Source organism: Dreissena polymorpha, chromosome 2, assembly GCF_020536995.1.
Source record: "Dreissena polymorpha isolate Duluth1 chromosome 2, UMN_Dpol_1.0, whole genome shotgun sequence".
In the NCBI taxonomy this organism is placed as follows: Eukaryota; Metazoa; Mollusca; class Bivalvia; order Myida; family Dreissenidae; genus Dreissena; species Dreissena polymorpha.
In genome coordinates this window covers 75244708-75270615 of record NC_068356.1, presented here as the reverse complement: position 1 = coordinate 75270615, position 25908 = coordinate 75244708, and the positions used below count along the sequence as shown (strand labels likewise).

The 25908-nt window shown below is 35.4% G+C and overlaps 1 protein-coding gene across 4 annotated transcripts; it reads left to right on the top strand.

Moving 5' to 3' along the window:
- Positions 1–1582: 1582 nt before the first annotated feature.
- Positions 1583–25908, top strand: LOC127867661 (uncharacterized). Of its 4 annotated transcripts, none has more exons than XM_052408982.1 (13): positions 1586–1808; positions 5379–5951; positions 7637–7769; positions 11395–11949; positions 15103–15315; positions 15884–16045; positions 17146–17226; positions 17630–17772; positions 19413–19529; positions 20264–20315; positions 21975–22036; positions 22264–22335; positions 25342–25908. In XM_052408982.1, the coding sequence occupies exons 2-13, from the start codon at positions 5409–5411 to the stop codon at positions 25441–25443; spliced, it is 2235 nt and encodes a 744-aa protein (XP_052264942.1). In that variant the 5' UTR covers positions 1586–1808; positions 5379–5408; the 3' UTR covers positions 25444–25908. The 4 variants fall into 4 exon arrangements, with proteins under 4 accessions (XP_052264944.1, XP_052264945.1, XP_052264942.1 ...); XM_052408983.1 differs by having other exon boundaries at positions 1588–1808; positions 17630–17694; XM_052408984.1 differs by lacking the exon at positions 17146–17226 and having other exon boundaries at positions 1583–1808.

The following is a 25908-nucleotide window of genomic DNA, read 5'->3' as shown; positions in this document are numbered from 1 at the left end:
ATCAGCTCTATGTTCGCAACATTCAAAAACAGGATAACGTTACGTCAATGACGTCGAATCGTAAACATGCATATTATACGTGTAGATGATTGACACATCTAAATTAAATTTATACTACATTAAAATAAATATGATATGAATCCTTATAAATATTTTTGTTTAAAGATTACTCAAGGAAACATACCAAAATGTATACGGATTTAGCAAAATATGAAAAAACGTAAGTATCAGAACAAATACATGGTTGAAGACTTCATATAGTAATTGTAACATATTCATCAAATATAACAGACTGTACTAAGATGGTATGCTTATACATGTATAAAGGTGTGACCCAGATGATACGCCATAGTATGAGTCAGCATACAAAGAACTGAGGGCGGTCGAAGTGACCCGTTACCATTCATCATTGATACGCTTTATAGTTGTGCAAATTGAAGAAATAGTGCAAGTTATGTTTTCACTCGATGACATACCTATGTTTGAGCATAGCTTTAAAATAACTTTTACAAGCCAAACATTAATATAGAATGCATTAATCCTTAATATGTTACCACATTGAATGTGTAAACGTTTTCCTTGTGCATTCTTTGTCATTGGGTTCCTGTAAAAGGTTTAAACGGATTTTTTCACGCTTTTTCTAAATTTGTTTTCTATAAAAACTATACTACTTATATTATCTCATATAATTATACCATCAAAAGAAACAAATGAAAAAAAATATATTTTACTTTTGGGGATTTGATGCATTGAACATACTTATGTTTTGCTTATTAATGATGACAATCGTTTCGATCGCGTATTATTGTCTCGATGTAGAGTGATGATTATCGATAAATGAAACGATATTTAAAACACGTTTCTTAGTCATAAGTGTCACTTCGCTTTTTTTATATAATGCTCACATTTTTTATGAACATATAACTTTTAATTATGTTAATGGTCGCAGGCCTGTATTTATTAGAATAACACGTCTGTAATTGTAATATGGCGCTTTTTTGTAATTGTTTTTCCCCGAAAACAAACATAAACAAATGATGAAGTTATTGTCACGAATTGTGTTTCAATTGCAATTTCCATCGTTTAGCACTGATTAACCCATTTATGCCTAGCGTCTAGATAAAAAAAGGCCTTGGCAAACAGCGTAGACCCATATGAGACGCCGCATGATGCGGCGTCTCATCAGGGTCTGCGCTGTTTGCTTACAGGAATTTCTGTAGGAAATATTCTAAATATAGAAATAAATATACTAGACATCCCTAATTTTGGAAATAAATTGATCCAATTAAGAAGGATGGGGGAGTCCACTAGGTATAAATGGGTTAAACAAACGCAATAAGACATAGCAATTAGCGAGATGTCATTTAGCGCCGAAAATGATCACTCCCAAAGCCATATGCAGATAATATCTAACAAGTGCACTGCCATTCGTCCGTTAACCACCGCAAATAAAATATCTTTTATCCGCGATTATAGGTGATATTTTATCCGCGATTATCGGTGAGAACACTTCTTTAAACGGTGAACCTGGTGTCTTTAGATTCTATTTTAGTTTAAGCTTCGCCGCATACGGGGAAACCCCAAGACGACAGAGGAAGTTTTAACAACAGGCAGTCAATTTTTATCGTCTGCTAACCGACGGTCTGTTTACTTTGACGAAAGAAGTTGAAAGAGTCGCACAAGAAATTGAAAATATTGTTAAGCGTTTTAAGGTGTTAACTATTTGATACTGTAATGTGTTTAATAAACCGTAAGTCGTACTTGACTAATAGTCGGATATTATAGAAAGGCGTTTGATGTCATTGCAGGTAATTTAATTTACTAGTATATCATATTTATAAATACCAGTGAAGTAGGAAATCAAAACAGATATAAATAACTTTTTTTCCGGCGGATGTATTTATCAGCTGCGTTTGAACAAATAATGTCATCATATTCTAAGAAAAATCACAATAGTCCGTTGCTTCCGTTATTTGTAATGCAGAATAAATGAAAATAGGAACACGTATATAAATATATAGTAGACCTTGTAGAAGCAGGAATGGATTGAGTCGTGTTGGTGATTTTATTACATAAAAGTTTTCATATAATTTTACTCTAAAATAAAAATGTATAAATTCGGAGGTTAGAAGTAAATCATCTGACTCCGGGAAGTATTGGTAGGTTAACTGACCGCTGTGTTATGACTGGTCGTAGCAGTATTTGTGGTGGTAGTGGTAGTATAAGTAGTAGTGATAGTATTTGCAGTTATAACAATTATGACAAAACAAAATATCAATGCTCAATTTAATCAAATATAACTAGTTATTTCACTGTTTCATATGTTTATATTACATCAAACTTGAGTTTTGCTTCCACTGTTACAGCTAAAAAAATGTCCTGGTTATTAAATGTTTGCAGTACTGTATTATAATCTAAATTAAAATGGCTTAATTAATGCACCATGATGGATTTTTTTTATCTAACATGACATCCCCTCTTCGCTATGTTAGTTTAACAAACATATTTCAATACAAAATAGCTTTAGCATCGGTTAGTGTATTTGTTTGACATGTTATCAGTCGTATATGATACAGCTAATGCAACGGTGTTAAGATTTGTTGTTGAGATTTGGAAATTAGTTCAAGCATGAATTTTAATAACATAAATCTGTTGAAATAGATGCTGCAAGGCCTTGAACGTTCGTGTAAATATGTTATTTGTTGCATATTATATTTTTATGGCAACAAATATTATAATTATGTTACACATCGTTAATTGGTTCCATAGATTAAACGCTCGTTCTCAACATCAATTATACTTAGGCTATATATTATTTTTATGTTTAAATAGTTTGCCATAAACTATGCAAGTAGTGCAATGGGTATAGTTTGCATAACGTATATCAGTACAAAGACTTTAACAATCGGCCACCGACATTCAGAATAATGGACCCTCTTGAAAACATTTTCTTTCTTTTGCGGGAACACTTCACGCATCATAGTTATAACTAATACACATCTTTGGTTTACGAATCTCAAATTTTCGAGAGAATATAGAGAAATAACAAAACATTTTTCTTTTTTTAAATAAATACAATGAATAAGACCTGCTTTGAAGTTACACAATGATAATTATAATTTCCACACAGTCTCAGCACCAACAAGCAGTTGTTTGTTGCTAGATTTCAAGATTTCAAAGTCACCAAGTTACTATTGTACGATTTCATATTCCCATTAATGCGGATGCATTGTTGGCATTCTCACGTTTCATTGTCACCAATTTTACCAGTGTAAGATTTCATATTCCCCTTCATGCGGATGCATTTTTCGCAGGCCCACGTTTCGTTAGTAGACTGGTATAACAATGAATAGTACTGTGAATCAGTCCGCCAACAATTAGTTGTTTGTATCCTCTACACTAGACTGGTCCAGTGAAAAATAAAAGAATAAACATAAAGATCGGGTTACACTATAATAGGTGGATTTTGACTCATGTATAAAGCATCTTTCTGTTTGATTTAGGTCGCTGAGTCTTACTGACCGCGTACTAGGTGACACACTATTTAACCGCAAAATACACGACTCACCTAATTTTCACATGAACTGTGCAATTGTTTACAAAAACGTTTTTATTCAATTTGCAAGTCATGTCTAGAAAGATCAATGTTACCCTATGGCAAATACTATGAGTAGATCTTTCACTTGTTAAAGGTCGTAACGAGGCAATTAAATGACGACTTGAGTCAGTATCACTAAAAACAACCTTTTCTGCCTTTAACACTTTAAGTGAAGATGATGATCAGTCTTTACGTGTTTGGCATGAGTGTAAACGCCCAATCGTGCGCCCAATCCCAAATTCATTTATGCATTTATTTATATATAAGTATTTAACTAATAAAGTATGACAGTATGAAAGACAACCACTGTTTTAAATATGGACCGAGCTCTCTATAAAGGGGGTTTAATGCATGTGCGTACAGTGTCATCCCAGATTAGCCTGATTGTTTTCAAGTCAGGAACTACGCTGAATTTTTTTTAAAGATATTTCTTCTTACTACTATCGTCGGCATGGCTGTCAAGGAAGTTTGGTAAGCCTTTCCGTGAGTTACAAGGTCACAGTCTATTGTTTCCACAGATGCGAAATTTAGTCCATTTTGTTTCGTGTTAAGAGTATTAGATGCATTCTATATTCTACGCACAGAGCAAGTCTTTTCCTTCAAATGCACTAGTTATTTTTACAAAAGTAATCAACTGACACAAATAATTAGAAAATAAGTGTTGTTTTTTTTTGGTTTTTTTTGTTGTTGTTGTTTGCCGAATGGTCAGTTTGCTAATGAGGGGAATTTATGTCATGTGAGTGTAGCAAAACATCAGGAAGATTTAAGGTCGAATTGATAACGTACGAAGCTGCAATTGGCGCAGGTGATGTTCGTTTATTAGGGCGACATCATTGATAGACACCACGCTTGATATAAATCGTATGTATTCACACGCTGTAATGCGAATATCCATTAACACTTCACGGAGAAATCAACAACGGGGTCAGTTTGAACCCGGAAGACAAGTGAACAGCCGGAAGAAAAGTGCAAAACAGTCCCGTAGTTGAACCGTGACTTGAACCGTGACTTTTCTGCTGATTAGCAAAGTACGACATGTGTGAAAAAATAAATTCGTGTCACGTACAAGTTTAATTTATGAATGCGTAATAAAACGACCGATAGCGTATTTTATTTTGTAAATCTTTGGTTTATTGAAGCACTGTTTATAATAAAAACTGCTACTACAACCACCACACGAAAAAGAAACATAACCGAACAAAACAAACAACACAACATAACCAACATCTTCAAACATCATCAGCAGCAATAACAACATCATCAATATCACATTCAATTTATTTTAGTACCGGTATTAATATAACCGTTAAAATAACATGTATTACCGTCGACAGTTGTCGCTTACTTCATTCCTTAGGTATTGTAGGAAATAAAAATAACAACTGCCCGTTTTTTTCTACACTTTCTTAATTATTTTTTACAGAGAACAAGCTACATGTACTATACATATTCTTCAATATGCACCAATGCGTATTCATGTTATACCTGTGGTACAGTTAAGTTTATTAATCCCATTTATGCCTAGCGTCTAGAAAAAAAGGCCTTGGCAAACAGCGTAGACCCAGATGAGACGTCGCATGATGCGGCGTCTCATCAGGGTCTGCGCTGTTTGCTCAAATGAATTCCTGTGAGAAATATTCTAAATATATAAATAAATATACTAGACATCCCTAATTTTGGAAATAAATTGATCCAATTTAGAAGGATGGGAGAGTCCACTAGGCATAAATGGGTTAATCGCAATTCAATTTTACACCGTCACATTTGTAATGTGTTTCAGAGATAGCTTGGGAAGTGTGAAACGTTCAAAATGCATCGAGGCGCTTCTGTCTTCTATATACCGAGCGACGGCACTGACTGGGCAAAATATGTGGCACAGAAACTAGAGGACTATAACATCAAGTGCAAGATCTTTAACTTCACGGACACGAACCATTTCGAAATTTCTTCGCACGTAAACGTGTTCATAATCACCCCCGATTTTCTAGAATTCACCGACTGGACTGTGTTCAAACACGTTGACATCAACAAATGCATGCTCATTCTAACCGGAAGTGAACAGTGCGACCTCGAGGAGGCGTCGCGTCGCTATGGTTGCGCACAGGTAGCGAACTGCGCGATGCACGAAAACACCGGCTCGGAGGAGTCGGTGAAGGAAATGATGATACGGATCATTCTTATGTACGAAGGGGAGCTCATAACGTCACCGTCAGCGAATTCGTCTCCGGCCCCATCGCCGCACTGGTTCGATCACAGTCCGAGTGACCCGGGCGCGGACCGCGACTCGGGCGATTATGACGTACTACCGGCCTACACCCGGCAGCTTAATTGTCTGCATGAAGTGTTCTACAAGGTAAGCTGGGTTTATCGAATGTAAGAGATAGTTCACGCTTCCGAATCGTTACACGATCTTCGTTGTTGGAAATGTGGGCTTTATGCATGTGCGTAAAGTGCCGTCCCGGTTGAGTCTGTGCAGACCGATCAGGCTAATCAGGTACGGCACGTTCCGCTTGCACTGGATGTTCGCTAAGAAGAGACTTTATTAAAAACACTTATAATAGAAGCGGGCAGTGGAAAAGTACAAAACCTGCCTAAAGCAGCGTCCCTGATAAGCCTGTGCGGACTGCAATTAATGCTTATATGGGACGGAACTTTACACACATGCATTAAGTACCGTTTTCCCAGAGCGTGGCTCAAATTAATTCGTACATGGACACATTAAACGTCAAAATTATACTTTACGATGGTGTTACTGTGGGCGGATGTTTTCAAGTTGTAAAGAAACACTAAAACGAAATTTGTCTTCAATGTTCATTTAAATCACAATTAATTTGTGTAATATTCTTTTGTACAACTGTATGAATACGCTATAAAATCTTCAAATGTTTTCAGGATTTTTATTTTGTTATACAGTTATGCATTTAGATTAAATCTAATATCGTATCGTCATAATTATATGGTTACTGCGATGTAGGTTTTGACACAAATTAAAAATTCAGCAGTAAAATGGCGCTTTTGGTTTAAATCTGATTAAAAAAAATGCTCAAACTAAATTTGAAGGTTAAATTATATGTAGGAATATTAACTTAGGCGCCGTGTTTACAATTGTTCATGGTTAATGGAAAACCACGGGTTCCCACTTAGTTTTGATTAGTCATCTGTGAACATATAAATTCGTATTCATTATATATGAGTGTGTATGTTTAAAGTTAATCTTACTTGCTCAATTCTTAGTATCATTCTCTACATATTATCATCACTAAGCATATGTGTAAAACCTTCAGAAATTCGTCTGCATTGTTCGTTCATAGTCTTTAATATCAATGCATTATAACCATTAACAGCCACTCATACTGTAAATTCGAGTTTCATGAAAACACTTTCCTTTGGTAAATAGGCGCTAAGGAATTGCACCAACGTTTATTGTCATTTTTTATAATTTCTCAATACATTTTATGAGGGCTACATGAAACATATGTGACTATTGCATATTTGTGCAATTAGGATCGTATCCCTTCTCAATATTATAAATCAATATTTCATAACGTTTTCATGAGTTTAAACCTGTTTATTTAATATGAATTGAATCGAAAGCCTATGAACTTTTAAGGCACTTTTGAATTCGATTCCTGTGTAGAACTGGTAGAAACCAGTCTTTTGTGTGTCCGGTGTGGGGGCGGATTGTAAATGCTACGAAAATCGATAGAAACCAAGACCTTAACATGGGTAGGCGGACACCATATCCATTACACCACCTTTTGTAGATGCTTTGCGAAGACACTCCGTGAATTATTGCAATAAGTTCCGTAGTCAAATTTTAAATTGATTTTATTTCATATCGAATCTAGAATATATACACCGTAGTTTACGTCGGCTTCTAAGGGTAAAATTAACATGCCCTAAAGAATGTTCCGCCATTATACATTTTGAGTAAAATAAGAAGAGGGCGCATACTTCTAAATACCACAAAGATGCCAAATGCATAAATACATCATTTTGCTTCACAATACGAACAACGCATGTTTTGTCGTATTTCAGGAGAACACCTTATACCTGGTGCTAGATCGGAGAGCCGAGAGGAAGCTAGAAATCGTCATGGGAGAGGAAACCTTGACGCCAACCTTCAGTGAATACGCCGTCTATACTGTCCAGCTGTCGAATAAACAGAAAGGTAGGGAGGACGACACGTGTAAGGAGGTATTTAGTCTAACCTTCAGTGAATACGCCGTCTATACTGTCCAGCTGTCGAATAAACAGAAAGGTAGGGAGGACGGCACGTGTAAGGAGGTATTTAGTCTAACCTTCAGTGAATACGCCGTCTATACTGTCCAGCTCTCGAATAAACAGAAAGGTAGTGAGGACGGCACGTGTAATAAGGTATTTAGTCTAATCTTCAGTGAATACGCCGTCTATACTGTCCAGCTGTCGATTAAACAGAAAGGTAGGGAGGACGACACGTGTAAGGAGGTATTTAGTCTAACCTTCAGTGAATACGCCGTCTATACTGTCCAGCTGTCGAATAAACAGAAAGGTAAGGAGGACGGCATGTTTAACCCATTTATGCCTTGCATCTAGAAAAAAGGCTTTAACAAACAGCGTAGACCCAGATGAGACGCCCACGATGCGGCGTCTCATCAGAGTCTGCGCTGTTTGCTTAAAGGAATTTCTGTAAAAAATATTCCAAATATAGAAATAAATATACTAGACATCCCTAATTTTGGAAATAAATTGATCCAATTTAGGAGGATGGGAGAGTCCACTAGGCATAAACGGGTTAAAGAACGAAGATTGCTTTAAGACAAGTCCTTGTTACGGGAACTGATATCAGCAGGATCAGATTCCAATACATCTCTCAAAGTGGACTCAATCGAAGTGGATAAGATTGTCAATCCACCTCATCATCAATGTCACCACTCGAAGGTCAAAATAATCACGACTGGACCATACGGCTATCTATGAAGTGTATTGTCACACCAGTGAAGTAGGACATCATATTTTGTCTGAAATCAATATGACACCATATTTTTTATCTAGTATGTACAATATTGCGATAAATGTCGTCGTTCCCACATTGCGGGAGTTTCCGGCGCATTTGAACGCAGGGCAGCGGGGTGGGGGTGGGGGGGGGGGGGCTCATACACACTCATGATCTTTAGATGACTTATTTTTTAAACGTTTTTTTGATCCATCATTTTTTTTATTCAATTAGGTATAAACCAAAGGTATACCTAGGAAAGGAACCCTTAAGCTTAGCTAACGTTCCAATCCTAGAAACTAAAGATGCTTGCAACTTATGTTGTAGGACACATTCTGGAATACATATGTTTAAACCAAATAACAGGTATCAAAGACCGTGTTTTCAATACCATCAAATGTTAACCTTTATATTGGCGCGCATGCATTAACACCATCGAACAATAGTCGGTTGATGTTTTTTGTGCGCTCTAATGCATGAGTAATGGTCTTCCGTGCTTTCTAGGTCACAATATACTAAATAGTTTCCCTATATAATTCAATGTAAAAGCGACAACTTTGAGCGAAAATAAATGCAACATTTTGCACATAGAGACCCCCATAACCATACCTTTTCTTAAAGGCCATTCTAAGCGGAATCGATTTATGCAATAAAAAAGACATGTCATGTTCAAACCAAAAAAGAACTTGACGCTAATCAAAATCGACTGTTTTTGCAACTTTTTTTTCGGCCGTTTCTTAGTGGAATGTAACCTTTTTCAGTGCAAGGCTTTACTAAAGTCTCCAAGTTTATCATATTTCAGGGATTCGGTCGTGAACACCTATTTATGCCCTACCATTATCTCCGAAAGATAAAACCCGAACAATAGTTTAAGATGTAAAACATGCCTTCGAGTCAACTATGTCTATGATATTTTTTTAGAGAGTACAGCCCTACATGAAACGAGTATTTAGTATATTGTAACCTTCTATATTTTAATGGTGTAATAACGTTGCTGCCAATGTATTAACTCGAATAACCCCTCATTGAAACACGTTTATCGATCATCAATGAGGAAGTATTTTTCTTTTTGAAATTGTTATGAGACTTCAGCGTTATAAATTGCAAACCTGGATTTATTTTATTTACCTGTTTGTCTACGGGGGTTATCTCAAATTTCCCAGTTTCTTTTCATTAATTAATTCCTGGTGTAAGTTCGTTAATAAAGTTAGTTTCCTTTCAGTCAGAATTATTTTATATTTAGCAAAAACGAAAGCTCCTATTCGAGCAGTTTTTTTTAATTAAAATTGGTTTCATAAAAACTAACTATCTTACATGCAAACTCATCAAGTTTTCGTTATTGAACTTATGGCATATTCATGTTCTTTCCTAAATACGACTGATACCGGAAGTAATAATTTCTATCTCAGGCTATAAATCGCTTATGATTTACGCCACGCAATATCAATAGTAATTTTGGTCTAAACTTAAATAGATCACCCAGGTTGTATCTGGCTAGTAAACTTTTCGTTACAAGTAACTATTTGATATATGTTCAGGCGGGATAATCGGTCTTTGAGCCAATACCTTATCGTCAATAAAGTAAAAATTCACATAAAGTTGAGTTCATCTTACGAAAAAAATAGTAACATATTTTTTACGAAATATACATTCATTATTGGAAGTACCGTCGATTGAAATAACTGATAGTTTGGGTTTTATTTTACTGAATATGTTCTATACCGTTTTAAGGACACGTTATATTGAACTGCTGTTTTAATGTTATTTTCCCACGGTATATATTTATACCCACGCTCTTTAATGCGCGGTCAGTCTCTTCCCACTAATTATGGAACATCGCTCACCGAACACTTCTCTCTGAACATGGTTTAAAATACGAATTAACCACGGCAATTTATTCATTAAAAGCAGAACACGGATTAATAAGGGATATTCCTTTTCGGTTGCTCATTGTTATGTTTAAATTCCATTCATCAAATTATCTTCCGTGTTTACTGCATACAGTTACATTGACATTGGTTTCGGAACGATTGATAAGTAATAAATTCTCTTTAACATGAAACAATTTTTTTTTATCATTAGGAGGAGATTATTGTATGTTATTCGCAAGTTACATAAAATTTGGTTTACTGAATTTTCACCTCTAAAAACACATGGCTTAAATTACAATTGCCATGAAAATGAAGTTTCATTTCATTTCGTAAGCTATTAAATGTGGTATATTTTTGTCAGTTGCCTGCCTGTTTCATGTAACATTTAACCCATTTAAGCCTAGTGGACTCTCCCATCCTTCTAAATTGGATCAATTTATTTCCAAAATTAGGGATGTCTAGTATATTTATTTCTATGTTTAGAATATTTCTTACAGGAATTCCTTTAAGCAAACAGCGCAGACCCTGATGAGACGCCGCATCATGCGGCGTCTCATCTGGGTCTACGCTGTTTGCCAAGGCCTTTTTTCTAGACGCTAGGCATAAATGGGTTAATAATCATAATAGCAGTGTCATCTTGCGATATTTATACTTTTTATCACAGTATAGCAAAATGTTATGGCATATTTTTATTTGAGTTCGTAATGCATGTCATTTTGCAATATGCATCCGTGCGTTCTGGTTTGGAGCTACCCGGTACTGATAAGGCCGCGAAATCTTGCGTGATTTTATAGCGAACTAGGTAGCACCTGGCCAGACTGCGCATATACATATTGCACAATGACATACATTATGAACTCAAATAAAAATATGCCATTACTGTGTGCTTTACACGTGTACAATACTTTTCAAAGTACATGTAATGTTCTAGTTGTTTTTCCTACTTGCAGACCCGACGGCGTGTTCCGTTTCCGTGTACCAGGACGACCAGTCTATAGGTGAACGAAAAGTGTCGCGGCTCTATAACGACCACAAGCAGGCGTTTGACGCCGACGTCGACGAGTCAAGACGTCGCTTGGCGTCGCTTCACAAATCCACACTCGACCAGTCTAATACTCTCGTCAGCGTTTCAACTCAGACGGACAATTTAGTTAATGTTAGCGAAAGTTTTAGTGACCATGATAATGTTTTCATCGAAAATGTAACAAAACAAACAGACTCAAACGGAAACCGAAAGAAATCCGATAAAAACGTACAATCGTATGTAAAGGACGATAATGACAACAATAGAGACACGCTGAAAGCTAACGACGATGATTGCTTTGAAAGTGATAAGTTGGAGCTGCTGAGACAGCTCCTGGAAGATGTGACTTCGCCTGAGCAACTGCTGTGCCAATGTTTCGGTATCGCGGACAGCGACTGTACGCTTCTCGACGAGAAGATGACGTCATTGATCGAAAGCGCGAACGCGTTCCCGGGTCTGACGTATCCAGTAAATAACGAAGGTCAGTGAATGAAAATTAAAGATTCATTGGGTACGAACATACTTAGGGTCAATTAAGGTCTTGAGCTTCAGCATTCAGTCAATGGAAATAGAAAGATAAGACGTGTCAATACTTATGGCGCCAATAGTTAACGATTTTAATAGAGAACTACTCGTGAAGAAACTTGTATAAGCTAAAGGCCTAGCTTTTAATACTTTGTTAAACTATTGCCTCATTTCGGATACTAATAATGGCTTTATATACCGGTGTGTTTTACTAATTGACCTGGCCACGATTCCCACTAAGTTACACAGGGTAGCCTTCTTTGTTTCATCTTGGATTTTAGTTATGCACTCAAAGATATTTTATGTTGAAGATCCTCTCCAGACTCACTATGGATATCGATCAGGTAATGGATCAGTATATATGAGCCTCGAATTGCACATTTACTAAAACTTAGCATTTTTATTTTAATGAAAATGCGAAGAGTTAATGTTTAGTTACACGAATGTGCTCTATGATTTGGAGGAAATTATTTTATGCTGTTATTTGCTATTATTTAAATTCGAAACGACTTTCGACCGGTTTAAACTCCCAATTAATGTCATTGACCGTTCGGATGCGGTGGCCAGTGCCACAACTTCATTATGTCATAGTTAATGTTGATGTGCATGTTTGGACCTGAACGGAATAGGCTAATGGACCGTGGGCTTTGGCAAAAAGTAATCTGCTGATTATGTTTATTATTCCAACGTCCGGGTTATTGTGACTCTTGTGAACTATTGTACAAACTTGGCACATAACATTACTCTTTCTTCGCAAAAGAAGCGTAATGATGTGGTAACAAAGTGTATATATCATAAACGTATCATCTGATCATGTGTATCATCAAGGTATTATGTTTCCGCTTATATCACCAAAAGAACCAGAAAACTCAAAAATGTCAAAATATTGTCTGCCTCGAAAGTTATCAAATTTACAAAATCTGTTTAGAATTTCAAATAGGGTATAATTTTGTCGCGCTTTACATACGTGAAAACATAAAATCGCAATTCTACACGATAAATTGTAAAACTAGCTTATAGATTAAATTATGACATGAAATCATGAACGAAATAAAAATTGAAAGTCAACAAAAACACATGCAGTTTCATGTTACTTTAATTCTATGAGCAGTACGCTCAAACTTATAGCGACTTCAGAATAATAGAACGAGAACTGACATATGTACATACGAACGAGTTATTAATTACATAACTCACAAAGAAGTGAAATAAAAATATGCTTACAGCATATTCAAGTGAATTCGAAATCACAAATGGCTCGAATCATCGGGCAGAAATACTGCTACGTTTATTACTGTTGTTTTTTTATTATCTTTCAGAGTCGCAACGTCTATTTTCTCACCAAAGTATTAATCTAAGCGTCTAAGAAACTAATCGGAAATCTGGAATGCATAATTAAAAAAGCAAACGTTAAAAAGACCAAAAACATGGAGATTTAGAGGTGTCAACTTGTTTAATAATTTAAGCGTATTGGTTGAAAAGGTTGAACGTTTTCTTCAAAGGGAAACTACCTTAACTTTTTTCAAAGACGACAGCGTGTTCTTTACGAAACAAAACTTGTCTTTAAATAAACAATACACCAGGAACCTATTGCAAATACGAAGAAAGTTAAGTACATGTAGATGTGTAACATGACGAGTACTGTACTATACAATCAATAGAAAATCTACTTATATCATGTAACTTCCGTCTAAGCTACTTTGTTCGATATTATTATAATAATGGTCGATACACAACACACTTTATATATTATTTAGCCGCGTAATGCGAAAATGTGTCTTATGCCACATAAGGCAAGCTTAGCGCATGCCCAGGATGCTCATTCATGAAGTCACGTCAGGGGCTGCCACTTCCGCTTCTGATGCTATACTATGTGAGGAATCTGTATTTGTCCCAGCAATCCTTCATAATCAAATTACTAGACACGCGAAAGATTGGGAGAATATGTGAATTAACCCATTTATGCCTAGCGTCTAGAAAAAAGGCATTGGCAAAGAGCGTAGACCCAGATGAGACGCCGCATGATGCGGCGTCTCATAAGGGGTCTGCGCTGTTTGCTTAAAGGAATTTCTGTAAGAAATATTCTAAATATAGAAATAAATATACCAGACATCCCTAATTTTAGAAATAAATTGATCCAATTTAAAAGGATGAGAGAGTCCACTAGGCATAAATGGGTTTAAGCTACTTCGAGTATTACTGTATATTTGCAATGGGCTTGTGCTGTGAGGGAAAACCGTAGAACACGAAGGAAAACAGCCTAGTCGGTATGAAAAAACACCAACCAATATCACGTGCTTCCGGCAAGGGGATTGAACCCAGGTCTCCGAGGTGAGAACCGCTTCTACCAACCACTGCGTTAACCGGAAAGCCACTACCGTTTTAGAAAACGTCGCCCGCTTATTTGATATACGCGAGTCATCATTTTGCTGAGCGTCTTAATGGACGCACTTTTATTATTTTCTAAACAATACCCTCAGTCATTATAATTGTTTATTCTTAATTATCTACAGATCGGTTTATTTAATACATACCGAAAGTTTTTTAAGTCCTGTTTACTTCTTAGTTAATATATTTCAGAAAATAAAATTAGTAGATGACATTTTGTGTCCAATATTTGGCCAATCGATGTTCCATTTTTTGTTATTAACAGAAACTGAGTTTTATTTAGAAACACCATAAAATAATGAGAATATTGAAATATTAAACCGCTAATGACATCTAGTCAATTAAACTGATCGAGCTTAAACCATTCCAGGACCGGTATTCATTATTCAATTCCTTAAAACATGATTAACTATTTCAGTGTTATTAATAGTCAATACTAATATCGACTACATGATTATGTTGTTATCAAGCGTAATGATGATGACGATGCCGATGATGATGATGACGATGATGATCATTCGGATAATGATACAAATTCTTAGAATGTATCTCCCATATCAATAACTAACATAGATAGTTATCTTTTTATTATTGAAACTAACAACACTATTATGGTCATACGAATGAGTAACGTAGTTATTATTATGGATTCCATGTGTAAACCCGGGCCTGCAGTAATAAAGTCTATTACCAACACACGACTTTCTTTTCCTTTTTTTAGAATTCCATCAAAGCGTCTGGCCTACTTTGTTACATTTTGGCGCCAGATTTAACCTCATCAGATTCTGCGATGCGTTGCTAAGCAACCCGATGATGTATGACGTCGTCAACAGGCGCAATAAGGACGGACAGAGACCCGTGGATATCGCACGATCGCACGAGCATTGTGAGCTGGCCAATATGCTTGAATCGTTCGCTGAAAAACTGCACACCAGTGAGTTTTGGAATATTATTACTTTGAAAGATTGATATAGGCTTCATTGGAATTGGTAAAATGGAAATTATGAAATTTACTCTCCCTATACAATATTTTTGAACAAAACCGATTGTTTCGAGGCAATAATAATACATATGTGTTAAGGAGAACAAGCATGTAAACTTGCTTTGCTTTTTATAAATAAGTTAAGTTAAAACAATGCATGCACTTAAACGAAATCGACACTATAATACATTTAAACTTAATAGTTTCTTGATAATGTGTGCTAGCTATGTAAGACAGCTTTTGGTAAGGATATGAACTGCAATGTGAATGCATTCTCGTTAAGTGCTCAATTTTATAGAAATATAGTTTGTTTGTTTTACCGTAGGGAAATCAATAGATTGGCTTGACAAAGATATTTTTTAATTGAAATATTATAAATCAAAGACGAATAGTTTAATCTATAACCATGTATGCTCCTCCCATAGTGCTCTTAATCTTTTAATATATACAATTGTGTCAGTATGTTTAAACACCATCTTTCAATATCTAAAATAATCCAATGTGTTGCAACGCAAAAAAGGCCCCGATAACAAGTACGACAGCGGGGTTTCGGAACTCTCCCTTGAACGCACGAGGATTTCCACTCGACTTATGAGCGAGAAAGATGCTCCCGCCCTGCCACCCAAACCGCACACGTTCAGTCGACCACATGACGGATATGCGAATGTAGCCGGAGAAACAGGTAGAGATATGTAGAGACATTTGGTTATACATAACACCACTAGCAATGCAAATTCACAAGTTAGTTCATGCATTTTCGTTATTCGTTGCACATTTATTAATAATCGACGTCAGAAAACAGTTATGTAATTTTAAATGTTAAACAGTTGAATTATTTCAAACTAAGACTACTGCACACGTCGAGTTAAAGACTGGTCTAAAATCGCAAGCTCCGTTTATGTTATTGTTAGAGATTTTTTTATCAATAAAAATAAATTCGTCTTTAATATGGCATTTAGCCTCGAAATTGTCAAAGATATCGTGCCATAGAGTTACCAACATTTGTAAACGTTTTATCATTTATAATTATTTAATGAAACCCTAGCTGCTATATGCAATTCAATCTGACAACAGTTACTTGCAAGTTATGAAGGTACACACATTTATGTTTAACCACAGTTTTACTAAATATGTTAGTGTGATTCTTATTGTAACAGCTTGGCAGGCGTATATATGTCAATATAAGAAATTGAAATAATCGTGTTTTGGAAGACTGACTCTTTATTGTTAATCATGGAAATGCCCAGATAGGTCGAATCTTTTCGTGGACGACATAACATATATTATGTTTTTTATTGCTCAATTGATAATAAAATTGCACTTACTCACTTAAATAATATATATATGTTACAGTTAATATGTGAAACTAGGAATTTCACGAAATTTCACTAAATGAAAGGGATTTTCGTGAAATGACGGTTTCAGTTAGGGACTTCACGAAATGCCTGATTTCTTAAGGAATTTCGCGAAAGGACTGAAAATGCCTTCAGTCATTTTATGAAGTCTTTGGTTGTAACATTTACATCTCATTTGACCAATTTATGTCTAGCGTCTAGAAAAAGGGCCTTGGCAAACAGCGTAGACCCAGATGAGACGCCGCATGATGCGGCGTCTCATCAGGGTCTGCGCTGTTTGCTTAAAGGAATTTCTGTATGAAATTTTCTAAATATAGAAATAAATATAGTAGACATCCCTAGTTTTGGAAATAAATTGATCCAATTTAGAAGGATGGAAGAGTCAACTAGGCATAAATGGGTTAAGCTAACTTTCTTGCTTTACTAGGTGATGAAGGCATTCCAATCATTATTACGGATGATATCCACGAACATGACGCAAAAACGAGTCTCGTATTCAGCAATACGGGTACTGCTATACACATGACTGTCTCACATGTGTTATTCGTGTCTTTTTTTGCAATACTTGATTACTGTTGAGTTGTTCTAACGAAATGTTATTCTCCTGTTTTCTGATTACATATCTACATTACTGTCATATAGTTCTTTTCGTGTATGTTTATGTTAGAGATTTCGTTCTAAGCATAAATTTAGTTTCATACTCATACATTGTTTCCGTTGTATCCATATCCACTGTATGCCATCGTTAATAGTATATTACATATTCGGCCTATTACTTAAAAAAGATATTGTATCTTGTTGCCCAATTCATGAACTTAATGAAACACAACTAGCAATTTACTATAGAAACATGATGTGCACTAGTTACATTTGTAATGTAATTTTTATACAAAATGTTTTCTTTATTTCAGAAAGTGGAAAGTCGAAACATCATATAACCGAAAAGTCGCCAAAAAGCTCTCCGGTATCTGTCGAGGTATGGGGTGCGATTGATGGCGTCAGTGATTACGTCAAATACCATCGTAAAGATTTGTCTGCCCATCTAGGGATGACGGTTAGCACACGAAATGCCTGAATGTTTAAACACGTAACGCAAGTTACATACAGCTATATATTCTAACCAAATACGTATATTCGTATACCGGTTCTACTTTCCATGTCGGTACTTTGAAATCTTTAAGCTCGGATGGTTTGGGAGGCATGAAGGCATATATGTGCTGACGGGGTGGCAAAATAACTTGGCCGTATTGTCCTACAAGCATGGATGGGCAAAATGAACTGCAATTGTTTTAAATAAAAGCTGGTCAACTACAATTGGTAAATACTTGCCATGCAAAGTCATCTTGCCATCCCTGATTGAATGTGTAGTAGTATAGGCTTAGAGCTTCGTTTCATAGATGCAATGATGTTGGTGAAATGATAGACACGTCAAGCGTTGTTTTTCAAAAAGTTCGAAAACATATCATTTTATGGTTATGTTATCTGATGCACGCGCCTCTTAAACGAATAAAACAATTATACTTTTATATTGATTATCAATGCAATAATATGTTGGTCAAATAAGTTTCTAGATATATAGATGAGCTAATAACCTTGTGTATTAATGAGCATTTCGACGAAAACTGGTCAGTAGAGCTAAGAAACTATCGGTTTTATGGTTGTTATAATTCAAACAGTGTCGTTGCATCTATGTACAGCATGTGTGCTTACACGCTTTATTATATACTAACATATAATATGTTGTTCCATTCTTATAAACAGGCATGCCGTTTCGTCAAGCTAAATGTATTAAATCTATGTATTATGTTATAGTCTGAATGCGGAATACATTCTATTGTATTGCGGTCATCACCAATATACCGTTTATAAATTGTATACATTATTAAAAAAAACACACAAGTAACTGTTACGTAACGTTTTGAAGCTTTTTTAACTGGAATTGTTTGAATTGTCACATAAGGCGACGATATAGTAAATTCATGACATTATTGTATCTAAACATCATCGGAGTAAAGTGACATAATACGCGGAATCTAAGATAGACCTTTCAGAATATAGCAATTCCATCGTAGTATATTAATTTCAAAGTTGTTATAAAAAGAAATTTGAATTATGTTTTGAAATTAATTGTTGCAAGTTTCTTGGCGATATTATAGAGAAGACATTTCCTGCATATTGATATAATCAACTCGTAACTCTTTTCCGCCATTTATCTTTCTTATGTTATGTCTTAATTAAACATTAAATAATACATAGTATATATGTTAATTTATAATAGCTTGACATAAGCATGCATTATGTCAAATATAGCATGACGATTAAGAATATAATACTTCATTTAACTGTATTGTTGAATGTTACAAATTGTAAATTGATGTCAACGTATGATATCATATATTCAATTAATCTAGTGTATGTGTGCATTATCACAGGCTGTTCTTTGCATTTTGCAACATAAGAAATGACACTATCACTTCGGTTTGCAATACAAAAGCTTACCTTTATTTTTATTTTACTAATTTGATTTGTATTTTTATATCGATGAAAATAATACATATTTTACATCATTTAAATAGTATGCGAGTTAAATAAAGCTGCAACAACAGCTAAATAACGTGAAAACTCTACAATACGTTGGAAATTACATTTAAAAAGATGTTTCTAGAAAGCAACATCTGATGAATTGCGTTACAGACGCCGCCACCCCAGAAGAAGAAGTCCAAGGGTTTGTCGAAACTGTTCGGACGAGTGCGAGGCGGAAGTGGAAAAGCGGAGGCACCGTCGTCAACTCCTAAACTGAACAATTCCAAGGTATGTAATCATCAACGTTGTAATGTGCTTGGTGGAAAGAAGTTTAGTTTAAGTCACTTTTTATAAAGCAACGACTGGAAATTATAGGTTATTTGTTTGAAGAAGTGAACTTAGAAATGATTATTTGATTAAACAAGAGCACCGCATAACGGGTGCCACGCTCGGCTGCAAAAGCTTGTTAGAATTTTTTTTTAAGAGGTCACAGTGACCTTGACCTTTGACCTAGTGACCAAAAATGGGTGTGGCGTGTAGAACTGATCGAGGTGCATCTACATATGAAGTTTCAAAGTTGTAGGTGGAAGCACTTTGATTTAAGAGCCAATGTAAAGGTTTTAGCACGACGCCGGCGGACGGCAGACGGCGGACGACGAGCAGGCTATGACAATACCTCGGGGTTTTCTCCGAAAACAGCCTCGCTAAAAACTATTTTGATATTGGACAAAATTGGTTCGTTTGTTCCATAGGGCCGCTTTAAAATTATTGAAAAGTTACAACTTATTTTAGGCCGGTGTGTAATAAGTTATAACGTAAGCATTCATAATTGTTTAATTTTATGCATTCAATTCATTAGGATTTTATCTAAACCCTTATTTTCTCGTCATGGTACATTTGTAAATAACATTTATATATTTATGTACGACATCTTTATACATTTATAGGATACGTAACAATTCTTGCCAATAATAGCACATACATACATGGAGAAATGATTCACACCGATCTGCTCTTTTCAGGGCATCATGAAGCGGTATAAAAGAGAGGACTCTAAACGTTCCAGCGACACCAGTAAGTGTTCTCAATTTTAATCAGACATCACGGGTTTCAGAAACTAACATTTTATAAAATAAATAGGCACATTTTAATACAAATCGATAAGAAATGCAACACGTTTACATGACTGAACGTTGATGACTAAACAGTCCACTTTTAAACGGGTATTAATCTGTAATTGCTGCAACCCTAGTTATATCATTCAGGAGATATATTTGCAAATTTGTGTGCAACCACTTTAATTTCGTAATGTACAATACCTCATTGCACAACGCAATTTATGTTGTGCATTTGCACCTCTATCTTTTTGGTTTCCGTGAAATGAGGAGCTCATATGTTAACCTGCTGAAAGTATTCTTAAAAAATATGTTGACTATCGCGACGACATTTGATTTCTTTCTCCAACTTCATATTGCCAATAATGAAACTGTTGCGGTGGTGTGACAATGCGCATCTGCATCGAGCTCAAAGTTAATTAGGTACAATTAGATATGACAAATGGCATAAAACATCACACGTTGAAGCTTAAATACGAGAGTATGGACATGCACTGTTGTTGACAAATAGACAAAAGTACAAATATTACGTCATTTTTAACGAACAAAACTATAATAAATTTCCCGCTTCGAGAAAACAAAAAAGAACTGACGTTAACAAACGAGTAAAAACAAAGCGTTTTTACTTCCTATATGAGATATCTTCCGTTTGAAATGCGGTAAGGATACACTGATAACAACTAAACAACTTTTAACGTCAACAGGTTATGCTGCAGTTGAAGCACAGCCAATAATCTGGTTAATGTCTTCACTTTTTGTGACAAATGGAATTCGGTGACTTTGTGCGTACACATCTCGTTTAAGCAGTTGCATACAATGGTTGCCATCTTGAATTCCCAACTAGCGGCCAATTTGCTAATCTAAAGTGATATCATATATTGGGGAAATTTAGTAAAGTGTCATACAGTATTTTTGTGATAAAAAAACTCACATGAATGTTTCGATAAAATTAAAGATGAACCACTGGCGGCTATATTGGATAAATGTTTGTACGTCTAACTACATCTTAATTTCGACATTTTGAAATTTCTTAGCACCAATCTTAACATACATAAGACGGTGTGTCGCGCGTAAGAACATGATGTTAGCTTCAAGTTTAATGTACATGTAACCTTAGACACCGATGGCCAAATACAGCACTTTGTTTTATGTGAATACAATGTTAACATGAGTAAACAGTTGCATCATAAAGCATGTTTTCTTTTGTATATTTTGTAAATGTGTCTGCAATTTGCATACAAAATACTTGGTTTAACCCATTTATGCATAGCGTCTAGAAAAAAATGCCTTGGCAAACAGCTTTGACCCAGATGAGACGCCGCATGATGCGGCGTCTCATCAGGGTCTGTGCTGTTTGCATAAAGGAATTTCTGTAAGAAATATTCTAAATATAGAAATAAATATACTATACATCCCTACTTTTTGGAAATAAATTGATCCAATTTAGAAGGATGGGAAGAGTCCAATAGGCATAAATGGGTTAATATAAATTCCATATAAACCTGTCTAAACTGTCATGTCATCACGACATTGCACTCAATGTTCATTACCACAATACATCTCATCAAATACCGTCGTTCTGTCACGTGATATATTTTGTTCATGTTCACCTTTCCAGGTTCCAGCACCGGCTCCACGCACTCGGATATCTCTCAAAGAGACGATGACGATAATGTACCAGTAAGTTAATATATGAACCCTACCAATTTGCTAAAAAGGACTTACAGGGAAAAACAGTTTTACTATATTTACGGATATTTGTACCGCGTATATAGTGATAGACGTATAGAGTTGCTATACTCTGGATTCAAGATGGGAAGACACTTGTAAATATTAACAAGTTAAGTACTAATTGCTTCTTACAATTACTAACTAACTACTTAATTTATTATATTCATATATTTAAGGTTCTTCGCCACTCGGACATCAACACAGAAGAAAGTGATGGCAATCTTTTGAGCATTGTTGCCAATTCAAAGGTAAAATTTAGATGCAAAATCCTCCCAATAACAAATCCAATCCTAATATTGCAAAAATAAAGCTTATCAGGGCATTATAGATATTGAACATATAATTTGCAGTTTTTCTCATGGTTCAGTGTTTGGCTTATTTTCTATATCATATTAGTCTTCAAAAAAGTCGTCAGTATTTATTCTCAACATTTCAATATCAAGATATGTGTCGCGAAGGTATGGATGCCACTTCCCAGCCTCCCCCAATTTCACTTTTTACCTACTAATCCTACTAACTGTGACGTTTGACCTTTGAAATAGTGAGACGGATGAAGCGTCTTATGATGGTTTACAATTGTGTAAAATTATCGTAAACAAGAGATGTGTTAGTCAGAAACACAATGCCCCCTAATGCGCCGCTTGAAATTTATGTTTGACCTTTGACCTTGAAGGATGACCTTGACCTTTCACCACTAAAAATGTGCAGCTCCATGAGATACACATGCATGCGAAATATCAAGTTGCTACGTTCAATATTGCAAAAGTTATAAAGAAGGTTAAAGTTTTGGATTTTATTTTTGACCTTGAAGAATGACCTTGACCTTTCACCACTCAAATCGTGCAGCTCAATGAGATACACATGCATGCCAAATACTAAGATGCTACGTTCAATATTGCATAGTTATGAAGAAGGTTAAAGTTTTGGGACACACACACACATACAATGACAGACAGGCCAAAAACAATATACCCCCGATCTTTCGATCCGGGGGCATAACAATCAAACATATAAGGCAAAGTTATGACTAGGACAGGAATTGTCAAGCTGTTTTGTGGCCAAAATTGACCATTGACCTCAATGTATGACCTTGCCCTTTTAGGTATGGAAACATATAATACACACGGCACGTCGTCATATAATGGATATGTGCGCAAAATAATTAGAAAACAAGAGATGTGTTTGTCAGAAACATAATGCATCCGATTGCGCCGCTTTGAAATAAAATTTCAATATATCATTTGTCATGTTTGGAAGTTATCTCCCTTTTAAAGCTTATTACTTCCCTTGGATTGTATTTTTTGACTTTTGACCTTGAAGGATGACCTTGACCTTTCACCACTCAAAATGTGCAGCTTCACGAGATACACATGCATGCAAAATATCAAGTTGCTATCTTCAATATTTAAAAAGTTATGACCAAACTTTAACGTAGGTTAAAGTTTTGGTTACAGTTTTGGGAAACACACATACGATGACAGACAGGCCAAAAACAATATGCCCCCGATCTTTCGATCCGGGGGCATAAAAAGATCGATATATGCACAGCTCCAGATAAGGATTTAGTCTAAAGGGTATTTCACCCCATGATATTATTGTTAAAGCGTATTTTACTCCTTTGTTTCAGCAATAAAGGGTATTTAGGAATATTTTAGGAAATTTTCCATTTCCATAGAAAACTGACAAAGTAACTGGCGTGTTTAATCTAGAAATATTATCATTTGTTATTTATATTATTAAATGCAAACTGAATGAATTTAAAATGACAATATGAAAAGAATTTCTTAGAAAATATTCCCGAAGGAGCCGCTGGTAGCTTAATACGTCTCTTTTTTATCCACAAATATTATGAACCGCCATTTGTTTACAGACTTATTCTGATTAACTTACTTTTAATTCAAATGCTAACTTACACTAAAAACTCAACTGGATTATTGATTAAACCGGTACGCACTTTCATCGATTTTAAATACGTACCAAGATTTGTATTGCGTTTTGTTACGTACTGGGTCGATTTTTAATGCGTTTTTTAAATATTTTTTCAATGCGTAAATACGCAGATACGCCTCTTATCTGGAGCTCTGGCATATATGGCAATGTAATGGCTGAGAAAGGAAGTTTCGCACAGACGCTCAGAGCGACTACTCAATGCCGCCTTCGAATGGTTAGGGGCATACAAAAGGCACGAAAACCTCATTTTAAAAAATTAGTGGTTATATCGTTTTCCCGTTAACAATCCATGAATCGGTAACTTTTGATAAATAATGCTTCAAAAAGCATCGATACAAACTACTTTTTTTCGCAGTATTCGTTACATTTTAGTTTAAGTGTTTTGTGAATGACTAAATGTGGATTTTTCATGGACTAATAGTTTCCATGTAGTAATCATTTGACACCATACGTGGTAGTGATAATGGTATTGAAGAGTTTTTCAATTGAAATATTGTTATTCTGCTCGTACAATAAGGAAGTTATAAGAAAAACAAGAAAGGGTATGCAACTTGATTTCAATGAAATGAAACTATCACACAGGATGAAACTAAATTTCACTTTCTAGATATCGAATAGTTAAGAAATATGTATCCAAATTTTATTCCGTGAATTTGGATATAGGAGCAGTAACCTAATAGTGTTATGATCGAGGCCGATATGCATGTATTTAATATACATAGGGTTCTAAACTAACACCAACTTCGCAATATATAGTCTGTATTACATAGCAGGTTAATTTTTACTAATCCTCTGTAGATAACACTGCAAAATCATTCAATTGTCTTGACACATTTATCTCTTAATATTTGGAATAAAAAAAATATAACGGAGAAAAAAATAAATCTTTCCAAGATGAAAACAACATGCCCAAAAGATACTTCATTTAAAAAAAAAAATCCTGCTATAAACTTCCTGCACCCACCATTTGTTCATTTACTTACCTGACCTGATGGTAAAAAAGTAACCGTTTCAGAACAACTGTAAAACATTTTATCGTGGATTATAGACTCAAATCAATGTTGAGCAGAGTTTTATTATTGTTTGTGTTAGTTTTGTATTTGTGGTTCGTGTCTTGAGAGTATGATTTGTGTCGCAAAGATCTTTCATCGATTCCTTTCGATTAAGGCGATGCAATTTTAAGATTCATCTCCTGCTGGTGCGGCTTTGGATTCACCGTGTTTATATCCAAGTCATACACTACGTAAAATTAAGCAGCGTTTTCTAGGTCAGTAATAAATAGCTTGTTTATTTCTTTATATCAGCACCGGAAGTCCATGCGTGTTTCGAAGGCATTGAGAGACCAGCACAGGGACGGTCCATCACTTCCGGTAAAGAAAGTTGCAACAGACGGCCAAGTATTCTGATGCAGCCAGAGTATCGATGAAGTCATATACACTTTCAGGAAAAAAGCAATGCTTATTTAAGACGTGCAATGTCAAGGATGATTTGACCCACACGTTTGTTACATAACTGGAGAAGTGGCGATCGAGTTTTCGACACGTTTGTTGTGGATAACTTGACTAAGCTTAGGATGTTTGACACGAAAGATGATTGAAGATAATACATTGGTATTTCAAGAAGCGATTTGTTTGAAGACGCGGTAACGTGTTCAATTGAACTTCGGCATTGATGTTACTTACAATATAGTGTTCATCCAATGACGATGGAAACAATTGAAATTTCTAGACGACGTTGAAGGCCGATATATACTTGTAGCGTGGTACATGGTTTTACATTTAAACTAGACATAATTCAGTTTACAAGCTAATGCTTATGTATGTCTTTGAACTGATTTGGCTTAACACAAATGATACAAATTCATATGGCAA